We start from the raw sequence: 11598 nt of genomic DNA on the forward strand, positions 1-11598 counted from the left end.
AGTGGTACTTTCCCTGATTCTTTGTCTAAATCACTTGGTGGTGGCAGCATACTGTTCAAGGAGAAGGTGGAATTTGTGCCTTGGGAAAGTTTTTAAACTAAGCTGGTAAAAATAAGCTTAGGAGGTCTTTCATGCGGGTCCCCACATCTGTACCCCAGAGTTCAGAGTGGGGAAGGAACCCTGACAGATTTTTTTAAAAAAAAGGTTGGGATGGTTTCTCTTCTAAATATTGTACTGTAATTTTATTTCACTAGACCTCTTCCTCTTTGGTTAGGATAAACCTTAAATTACTCATGTACATGTGTAAAGTTATTCACAAGCATGTCCTTGGGATCAAGGCCTGACTCAGACACAGGCCACACAGCTGAGACACACAATACACAGACCGAAGGAATAAGCTCAAAGTGGTGCATTTTTAATCACTTGTACACAAGACAAACACTGTGAAGCTGCATTGACATTAAGAATCTGTAATACATTCAAAGTGTGCAGTTTTTTACCTGTTCCTTTAAAACAGGGTTAATATGAGAAATTTATATTGGGGTTATTCCCAGTTGCTGAACATGAATTTATATAATAAAACATTGTCACTACACAGAATGATACTTTAGTACATACATTGTAAAACTTATTTCATCACTGCAAGGCTACAATGGAAAAATGTTGAACAGCGAAGCAGCAGCCATTTCATCAGTAAAACAGAGATTGGAAGAGTCACACAAATTATAATTATTCAACAAAATACTGATTTATGCAAAAAGCCAAAGATGGCATATCATCCAAACATGCTTTGTTGTACAACGAACCCAACTATATTCAGTGTTTTCGGGGACAGTTTAAACTGACTTCTAAATCGATGTAAAGTGGGAGTCTCCCTGAGATCAATGCTAGAGCGTTCTAGAAAGAGAGGGCACAGTATATAAATCCTCAATTACTGTACAAGAATTAAAATGTACAGGACTTGGACACAGCTGGCAATCTGGAAGAGCTTGAGTTTGGGCTAGAATCTATAATACAAGGAATTCTGCATTGTTGTGCTAGATAATGGTAGGCTTTGTAAGTAAGAATAAAAATTGATTTAACAAACAAATCACGTCAATGTGAAGAATACAACACATGAAAGCTGCAGTCAGAACCCGATGGCAGCAAGATACTAAAGGGCCTGATCCAACTCGTGCTGAAGTCAATGGGAGCTTTTACATATGGGAGTGTGATAAAGCCCTGCTGAGGGAGTACGCCAATTTTACATTAGCAAAACCTAAAAATGCACTACACCTATTATTCTGTGGATTTTTACAAATCAACTTACACCTCCTTTACCTTTCTATCACTAACTTGCCAGTTCCCTCTAAATGAGATTTTATTACATTATGCTCCCAGACTGAAGTTACTGACATGAATCCTGAGTCAAAAATTTTGTGTGTCTATTTTAAATATAGACAACAACAATTTTAAAAAACACTTTTGATAAATGAGTACAGTACACGAATAGCAATCTACAAAGGGATCAATATATTCATAGACTTCTTGTAAGCAATTCTGTTTTCATAGACTCAGTAGTAAACCTGCACCATATTCTTCTGGACATACTTTACTATTATCCCAATAGCTGTTGCAACACTATATCCTCTTCTTTTGTAATGTTTCACTATTTAGTTTTCCAGAGGATCCAAAAACAGCAGTGAAAAATGAAAAATTCCAGTCAACTGGACCAAAGAGCCGCTGAGTCGATCTGTAAATCCAGTATGGATTAAGTATTAATGTAAGTGTACTTAACCCCATGAAAAAGACGATAAAATGTGGAAGTCCCAGATTTTCCACTACATCATTCCAATTGGAAATACACACCCACCACATGTGATAAATAAGGACCATGCGGCAGTGTTGCATATGGATCAGTACCCATTGGTTTGCCTTCCATAAAAGGGTGTTAGCATAGCCAGTCTGAAGAGAAAACAACAAAGAAAGAGAAATGAGATTGCACCTTTGAGATAAAGCAGTCAGCATTTTCTAGAAATAAGATATATATTATATAGAAATAAGATATATATTAACTTGTCTGTTGGGTAAACTGCCATACAAACATTCTTTCAATCATATTTCTCTTGAGTGCTAAGAGATTGCACATTTATATAGAACTTTCTGTCCAGCAGAATTCTAAACCACTTTGCAAACTATGTGCATACAGCTTAGATGCAGCCACCCGTTGGATGGAGGAAGACAATCAAAACAAAGCACATGTCACAAAAGTGGAGGGGGAGTAGCAAGATCTGGGATGTTTTGGTCACCACCACCCAGGCAAACCATGACTCTCTGACTGCTCTAGGATCTACAGCCAGGACCTCCATGTTTAAGGTCTCATTAAAACTACTGCAGAAGGGCTGAGGTGATCCTGCCAGGGCTTGTGGCTGTAATTCTAAAGAGTCCAGATATTTTATAATTTAAGCTTAAACTACTAAACTTATTGCTGGGAACTGATTGCAGTTTGGGAAGCAGGGCTGATTTCTTTTCTCTCCACAAGCATGGAAGATCTCTTTAAAGCTGTTCTCCCTCTCTACATCCATAGAATATACATACACACTCATATGTGAACACACATGCACAACCTTTAGTCTTCTGGAGAAATGTAATGGTCTGTATTAGGACTGGCTCATCAGCTCCAATATTCTCATGTTATTATTTTCACTCTTAAAAAAAATCTTTAAAAAATAGAGTTTAGTCACTTAACCTTTAGTCCTGTGCACTAGATCCCAACTAGTGAGTCTGTAAAGTAATTTTTAAAATCTTCCCTATTTGTTTCTTTGCCACAATATGAGCAAAAATATTTTTTTTTAAAATTGAACAAGTATTTTAGGGTGTTATAATTAAGGATTCCCAGGACTTCAAGTTTGGAAGAAAAATTCTTCTGTAACCCCAGAACTAATCTCCCAATTTGAAGGCCAATATTTCTTTGCAGATTTTTTTTTGAGGGTGAGGCAATGAGAGTTTTATAATGGAAACTTCTATCACCAAGAATTAATACAGCAAGTTCTTACCCTTAGAAGCAGCGAGTACATGCAGATTGAAGGAGTGCTCATCTCAAGTAGCAGTCCCATCAGGGGTAGATAGTGTCCAGACTTTATGTTAATTATCAGACCAAGAAGCCCACCAAAGGCAAATAAATGATGAACTACCAAGAATACATCACATGTCCTGAAAACAATATTAGACACATGGACAACTACATTTTCAAACAAGATGAAGCCAGAGGCTATTAAGCAATGAAACCAACTCCACTTTTGTTGTGAATACACTTTGTCAGCTTGGAAAACTGGATCTATGAGCATGGCCCACAACCCAGCTACACAACTCTGAATCCCAAGCAGGCCACGAGCGATAGCTATATTCGAGAAGACCTTCTGCTTTGCTGACAAAGTGCGATAACTGGCACTGATCCATGAGGCCAGCCAGTGAAGTAGAAGAAATACACCCAGGTAGATGAAAAATCCAGCTGCTACTAACTTCAAACGAACTTCCCACAGAACATAGTCCCAGTCAAATATGACACTCAAGTTTTCACCAGCATATGCACGATTCATTTCTTCTTCTATAATTCAAAATATTTGGAGAGAGTATGAAGCTTCTCACCCACACGTTGGTCTATATTGAGGTTACTGGGCCTTTGCTGTTACACAGAGCAGAAACCCACCTGCAATTAAAAAAAAAAGAAGAGACTTGTAGAGAATGGCTGTATGCATGTATTTTATATATTTATACACACACACACTTCCCATTTATGAAAGCTCACTAGTTTCACTACAGTTTAGAGTTTGTTTCTCTTTCCACTGATATTTCCAAACAATTTAGAACTGACATAAAAAACCTACTCAAGGCTGATAATTAGCCTTCAAGAACTCTACTGGGTATATAAAAGAGAAGATGACAGAGGGAAACTCCTTATTTCCTTGCTGGCATAACGATTAGTGTCAATGGATGTTACAGTCACAAAACCTTTACTTTTTGTTCCCAAGTTATATAAAAATATAATACTTTTTCCTGGTCTTTTTCCTTAGTTTTTTCTGTCCTTCCTGTTACTTCTACATAAGTAGAATACATGCTATTCTTTATCTTCAAGTCTTCCTTTGCCTTTACAAATCATTCCTCAAGAAGTCCATCTGACTGAAGTGTTTTGCTAATGCTACTGACAACACATATTTTAAACAATCTTTCATCAACTTATATGCTAATAGCATTCCCCCCACCATTTCTCACAGAATACTTGAAAATTGTTTTATGACCAATGATTTTTAATTCTAGCAAAGTTAACACTCTAGGTGTGAATAGAAACAACTCCTATGGACATAAACAAAGGCGGCCAGTGCTAAAGGGAGAAAAAAACACAACAACTGAGGCTTACAATTCTTTAGCAGCATGTTTAAGCATCACTGAACCTTCATTTTTCACCTGTACAGCCCTTTACACGGCGAGTCTTGAGCCCCGATCTACACAGTCGGGCTTGTGCCATGATGCTACAGACTCAGTCTCATGCTACAGCACTAAAAACAGCTGTGTAGATGTTCAGGCTGGAGCTTGTATTCTGAAATCCAGGGAGGAGGTGAGTTTGAGAGCCTGAGCCGCGACATTTACAGCGCTGTTTAGTACCATAGCGTGAGCCCGAGTCTGTAGACTTGGACTCCGAGACTCGCTGCCATTGGTTTTAAAACACAATAGACATACCCTAAGAATTTTTAGGAATCAAATGTGCACACCCGGTTTACAGGGTATAGATCAAAACTGCAACAAACCAGCCACTCTGATTCTCATTTACACTAGGGCCACTTTACACTGCCTGGAAGTATAAAGGATCCCTGAATTGTTGGAACAGAATAACGTGGCTGTGACATTCCTGATGTAAACTGTGACCGTATAGATCATTGTTGCAACCAGGGTCCTATGGTTGCACCAGGTCCTGTACAGAGGAGGCCAAATGGGGTGACTATGGGAAGGTTGTAGTTTGCTGGTTATGATTATGATCTCTGTATGTTTGTATCATTTTTGTATTTGAAGTTATGAATATTGGCTATGTACTTGTTTGATTCTAAGTAGCCTCAGTGAAGCATTTGGTCAACTTCTTGAGAAAGAACTATTCTCAGTAAGTGCCCAGTCAAGAAACACTTAACTGCAATGGACTTTGGGAGAGGCCAATCCACATCTGAGCTTTCCTGGGAACATTCAAACTAACATGTAAACAATGGTGTCATCCTGCAAAAAGCTGAATCATTCATAGACATGTGACTTGCCTAGGTGACTGCAAACTCCATCTTGTTGAGGGGATTTTACACAGGAGAACAAAGGGGTTTCCACCCACAAGAGAAAGAATATATAAGGCCCCTGGAAACCCCTCCATTTTGTCTTCAGCTGGCTCAAGAGATAGCCTCTCCATCCCAAGAGATGCCTGAAAGAAACTGGAACAAAGTAACTACGGGGATGTGAGTGATTGCTGGACACAGACGAGGAAGGAGTCTTGTCTGTGAAAGAAGCTTATTGGAATATCTCTGAGGGTGAGATTTACCTGCATTTAGTTTCCTACTGTATTAGGCTTAGCCTTGCGTGTTTTTGTTTTATTTTGCTTGGTAATTTAATCTGTTCTGTCTGTTTTTACTTGGAATTACTTAAATCCTACTTTTTATATTTAATAAAATCACTTTTTGCTTATTAATTAACCAAGAGCAAGTAATTAATTCCTGGGGGGGGGGGCAAACAGCTGTGCATATCTCTCTATCAGTGTTATAGAGGGTGAACAATTTAGGCGTTTACCCTGTATAAGCTTTATACAGAGTAAAACGGATTTATTTGGCGTTTGGATCCCATTGGGAACTGGGTATCTGGGTGCTAGAGACAGGAGCACTTCTTAAGCTGTTTTCAGTTAAGCTTGCAGCTTTTGGGGGACGTGATTCAGACCCGGGTCTGTGTTTTCAGCAGGCTAGCATGTCTGGCTCAACAAGACAGGGTACTGAAGTCCCAAACTGCCAGGGAAAAGGGGCTCAGAGGTAGTCCCAGCACATCAGGTCGCAGTCCCAACCCATCACAGTGGTCTCAATGCAAATTGCACCCTATATCTATAGTATGTATGTACACACACTTTATTATTTTGTCTAGGAAAAAAAGAAAATCAGTAATGTTACAAATATTCTTCTTTATTATATGTTTACATAAATGGACCTTTGATACACGCAAGCATGTACTATTGGCCTGTTATAATTAGAACTTTAAAATATTTTTCTATATTAAGTCATAGTATAAAGAATAAATAAACTTTTCAACATTTAAAAAAAAAGACATCCCTCCTTAGAGTTCTCTTCTGTGAGGTGTTTTAATTAAGCATACAGCATCACAGATGAAAAGAAAAACAGAAGTAGGGAAACAGGTTAACAATGGACAAAGCATGAATTCCCAAGGGGTCTTGTAAATAATATGTAGCTAGTATATAAAGAAATAGAAAAAGAGTAAAGTGTGATAGGCTTGCAGCTGCAGCTTTGCTTACTAGTAGTTTGTAGCACATGGATAGCTCATGATTCATACCGGGCCTGTTTCACAGAATTAGTAGTCAATCATAAAGCATGTGATACAATGTAGACTATAATGCAAGTGTTAGCCTGTTTTAGAATATGTATATAATCTGATTTATAATGATGTACTTGGGAGTTGTGATGCACCCTAACCTGCCCCACTACACCTGAGCCTGATCACCTCAGGTGCAGATTTCTGAAATGCCAATAGAGAAACCTTAGTGATGAGTCCTGATTTGGACTGAGTTTTTAGATTCCAGAGAACTGGATAAAAAAGTGTTCTTGCAAAACTGAAGTGTTCTGGATAAGTTGAGTGGAAAAGGTCTTGGAGGGAATCCCAACAATGTTGTTTTGCTTGCAATTTGGAATATCAGACACCAAAAAACAGAACATAATTCTACAAAATGGTAGTCTAGTTCTAGTAAATGCATGAGTAAGGGCTTGTAGGATCATCTTGTGAACAAAATTGCATGGTCAACTTCTGAACAGAATTAGACGACATTCTAAAAAGGTCTTTTATTCATGAAGCTAATTAAGGACATAGAGAAACAACCTTCTTATTGTTTACCCCAGCAACACAATTATTATTAATTGTATAGTCCCAAATTTTTAAGCTTGGGGGCATAAAGTTAATTAAAACTTCCTCCTCATGGTATGGTTTAAACATTTTCTTATGAGCATAGGTCCATTTTGCTGACGCATTGGACTAGATTGCCATGACCCCTGGACACAGAACATCCTGACAATGTGGCCGGGGAAGAACTGCCCAGACAGTATCTAATTTAACACAGTTTGGCAGCTCTGGTGGGAGGCAGAAGAGGAAGCCATATGGATTGTTAGCAGCATAAGTAAAAAGCTTACAAAAGAGATGCCTTCCTTTCCTGCTCCCCAATATAATAAATAACAGAAAAGGAGGGTGGCAGCCTTATAGCTAGAGAGCAAAGGAATATTGCTTATTTATATTCTCAGAGGGCCTGATTCTGCTCTCCTTTATACCAGAGCAACTCCACTGGCCCTTCCGTCCCATTGCCTTGCATCCTGAAACAGTGAGAGAGTTAAGAATTCTAATTTGGTCGCATTTTACACTCACTCTCCACAGCTATACTATAGAATGCCAGAATTACATTCAGAACTCTTAAATGTTCATAACTCTGAACAAAATGTTATGTTTTTTCTTTCAAAAGCTTACAACTGAACATTGACTTAATATAGCTTTGAAACTTTAGGATGCAGAAGAGAAATGCTGCTTTTAACCACCTTAATTTAAATGAAAGAAGCAAAGAAACAGTTTCCTTATCTTGTCAATTTTTTTTTAAAATCTCCCCCTTTTTTTCAGTAGTTCACATTTAACACAGTACTGTGCTGCTGCCGGATTGCCTACTTCCAGTTCCTTCCAAATGAGATGTGTGGTTGCAGGGTCTGTTCCTGACTCTGTTGACATTCTACTGTCTATAACTAGGCAACATACAAGGAAGTGAAGAATCAGGCCATTAACGTCAGCATAGTTGCAACGGTGTGAAGAGAAAGTCCCAGAAACTTGCCACTCTCAACTCCCCACAAAAAAAAGGCAAAGAAAAACACCTCCCCGCCACCACCAGCACAGTTACATACAGCCCTCTAAATACGGTGGTTCACAGGCTGCGTGAAATTCCCCTGACTTCATACAATAGCCTCTCCTGGAAGCAGAAGTAGGATGTTTTCTCAGCATTTAAAGAAAACCAGCGGTTACTAACGCTGTCTCATCCCCATTTCCTCCTCCTCACAAGAAGGACCAGTATGTTACTTACTGGCTGCTCTGCTTCAGTTACTCTGCAGTTTCTCCCCACAGCCTCTGCGCTTTCCTGTCTTGTGTTCAGCAGCTGCACTCAGCGGAGAAGTCTGGGCTGCTTCTTCCACCTTTGATGCAGAAGTAGCTGCCCCTGGAATGGAAATGCAACAGCTTGGAGCCCAAGCTCGGCACCGCAGCAAGGAGACACCTGCACACGCAATAATGTTACTTATCGCTTTTCCTGCCCCACCCTTTGTTTCCGCCTGACGTAAACCATCCCTCCCTCCCCGGAGGGCGCAGTGGAGCGCCCCAAATACCCCGCATTGGCAAGCCGGACTCTGGGGTTGTTCACATCTCTCCTTGGAGCTTAATTCTGCAGGGCAGGAGGGGGACAGGTCACACTCTGCCCTGGTGCTGCAGCCAAGTTTCGCGGTGCACTGATGAAAAGGGTGATCGCCCCCGTACAGAGCCCTGACAAAACACTGCACGGGGGAGTGTGTTGTCATTGGCAGCGCAGCTGTTAGGATGCAAAACGTCCCGTGCAAAGCCAGCCTGAGCCCAGCTAGAACCACTGAGCTGTGTAGAAACGTGGGACCTGGAGCCGAGAGACAGACCCCACCAAGAATACCCCGCTGTGGGCAGGACGTGTGTGTGTCCGGCACAGAAATAGTGTGTCACACGTGTGTGTTGTCTCTATCGTGCCTCGGGTGTGCTATATGAAGTGGCCCTGCGTCTTATTTCATCACAGCGGCTAGGTTTTGCGCAGCTTGGTGTGGGGCAGTTCTCCGTGGTCACAGTCACGGATTTCCATCTCCGGGTGCTCCCCCGCTGGGGTTGGGGTGCAGCAGGATGGGCCCTGCAAGAAGCAGGGCTGGGGAGGTGAGGCAGGGGTGGGTGGGGGTTGGCAGGGGGACTGGGGAAATCGGTGGGGATTTGGGTACTGGAGAGAGTCGGGGAGCACGTGGAGTAAGATTCCTGGGGGTTGTTTGGAGGGGGAGGGTGGAATAGAATAGGTTAACTGGGGCGGTCGGATGGGAGGGGAGAAGTGGGTGAAAGAGCCTGGACCAGCTAGGCAGGGGTGGGTGAGAACCTCGGCATTATTGGGGTGGGGGAGGAGAGTTTTACAGCAGCTTGCATCGCTTCCAGTTAGCTTCCCCCACTCTAGTTCTGTCCCCATTCTGCTCCTTTCCCTGCCTGCCCCTTCCGCCCAGCCCCCAGCTTTGCTGCTCACCGAGTCTCCTCTCGCTGTTGCCTGGCGCTGCTTTCTGCTGACACTGGCTGCGAACCAGCGTGGGGACCGGGGCAAACCCCGGTTAGGCTCGTTTCAGTTTCACTTTGGATTTCTCATGCCCTAGAAAAACATGGCCATGTCTGTGGGTTTTTTTTTAAATCTTAATGTTTCTTATAAACATTAGGTTTTATTTATTTCTACTAAGGGAACCTACATTTAAGGATTAAATTACCTGACATTGTCCCTTTAATTATTAGGAAATTAACTTTAGAAGCCAACATGTGTGACACTGAGATGGCCTGAATCAGCAGGTTTCAAGAGCACAGTTTCTGGGGACAGCTAGAGATTGAAATTCGCCTTGTGCAGGGTTCAAATAAGGCTCTAGCTACCAGTGATTAGTACTCAGGCTTTAAACAAGTAAAGTGAATTTCAGCCCTGCTGAACAAGCTTAAACCAGCTTTTATTTAGAATAAGGTCCGTCTATTAACCAGAGGGAATGTATTATTCTGTACATAAGCAGTTTTTATTTTACAAAAGATTGCTAGAGTTTTTAGCAGGTTGCTAAATTCTGCTGCCTGTATTTTTTATTACTAGTGTTGTATTAAAACGATATTCATATATTCGGGTTGAGAGTAGGCTCACCTTGGCCTTTGGGATTAAAATAGCATGAATAAAACCTTTTCCTTTTAGGTGTAAGGGGACTTCCTCCATGGTTCCCACCCGCAGGAGGCCTTGTATCTCCTGGGCAAGCAGATGCTCGTGAGAAGGGTCCCTAAAGAGGGACAGAGAGGGAGTTTGAGAGGGATAGAAATAAACTGGAGGGTATATCCCCCTGATACCATGCTGAGGACCCACTGGTCTGATATTATAGAGGCCCAGGCAGGGAGGAAGAGGAACAAATGGTTGGAAAATAACAGGAGTGCTGGATACAGGCTGGAAGGTTGCCCTTGGGTGCACTCCAGTAGTGTAGCTAGCAGGATGCAGGGGAAGCAGCCGCTTCCACTCAGCGCATTTTCAAAAAGCGGCGCCTGCTAGGCCGGCCTAGGCAGCAGCAGAGGAGCTGGGGGGGGCGGCAGGTGCAGCCAGAGGAGCGAGGGGGCCGGCTCCTCAGCCATTGCGCCCCACGCTCAGCGCAGCCCCAACATCGCCGCAGCCACCTCCTGCGGCGGCTCAGGGCTCGGTGGCCAAGCGCTCCCCGCCCCTTGCTAATGCGGCGGTGGGGGGGAGGCAAAAGGGCCCCTGTGCCTTTAAGGCCGCCTGGCTGGCGAGCCCTGCATGGAGCGCACCGAGCGCCGGGAGCAGGCCGGGGACAGGCGGCGGTGCAGGACGGAAAGTGAGCAGCAGGGGTCCGGTGCCTTGCACTGGGGGGGTCTGGGCGAGGGGCTCCCTGGGCCTGGGCCCGCAGGGCAGGGGCGCAGGCTGCGCTGTCTGGACGGGGGGGCCCTGGCACGGTGCAGGAGCCTGGAGCCCAGGGCGGGGGGGACGGGACCCTGTGGGTGGGGCCGGGCGGCGCAGCCCGGCAGGCGACACCTGCAGAGTGCGCTGGGCGGAGAGATTCTCCCAGGACCGCGGGGGGACGGAGGTATCCGCACCCCCGGGAAGCCCACAGGAGTCCTGAGCTGGGCCCTGCGGCTAATCTGGGGGGGGGGGAAACAGGAGGAGCTGGGGTGTGTGGCCAGGGGGGGGCACCTTTTTATGTTTGCTCCCCCTACACTTAGAACCTGGCTACGCCACTGCATAAAGATACTTGTAAACTGATATCTGTGATGAAAATTTTGGTACTAATGTTAAGTTTTAGGGATAAGAATTTTGACATGAATGTTAAACCTTATGATAATGCTACTTTTCAATTAATACCTGTAAACAAACTTAAAGTTTACCACAGTGGATAAACCATAACAAACCTGGTTTGCTGGGTGAGGGGAAAACTGAGGCATGCTGCCTAATGGCCTTAATGGCTGGATGCCAAGAGAACTATAACACAAACTTCCTTTGAGATAGTTTACTGCACGAACGTTAGTGACTGATTAAGGGGAGAGAGGACACTCTGT

The 11598-nt window shown here is 43.2% G+C and overlaps 1 protein-coding gene across 4 annotated transcripts in view; it reads right to left on the reverse strand.

Moving 5' to 3' along the window:
- Positions 1–404: 404 nt before the first annotated feature.
- The window catches only part of LOC120401301 (protein CLN8-like), a 43196-nt gene continuing 32002 nt past the window's right edge, over positions 405–11598 (reverse strand). Inside the window, exons 1-4 of one of the 4 annotated variants that reach the window (XM_039531081.1) lie at positions 9548–9595; positions 8336–8467; positions 3036–3688; positions 405–1944 (exon numbers count right to left, since the gene is read on the reverse strand). In XM_039531081.1, the coding sequence (XP_039387015.1) occupies positions 1621–1944; positions 3036–3578 (867 nt within the window). In that variant the 5' untranslated portion in view covers positions 3579–3688; positions 8336–8467; positions 9548–9595 and the 3' untranslated portion in view covers positions 405–1620. Of the gene's footprint in view, positions 1945–3035; positions 3689–7929; positions 7979–8335; positions 8525–9547; positions 9596–11598 lie in introns of those variants that run through there. The other 3 variants (XM_039531080.1, XM_039531082.1, XM_039531083.1) reach the window with 3 other exon arrangements.

The sequence above is a fragment of the Mauremys reevesii genome, linkage group 3 (genome assembly GCF_016161935.1).
Source record: "Mauremys reevesii isolate NIE-2019 linkage group 3, ASM1616193v1, whole genome shotgun sequence".
In the NCBI taxonomy this organism is placed as follows: Eukaryota; Metazoa; Chordata; order Testudines; family Geoemydidae; genus Mauremys; species Mauremys reevesii.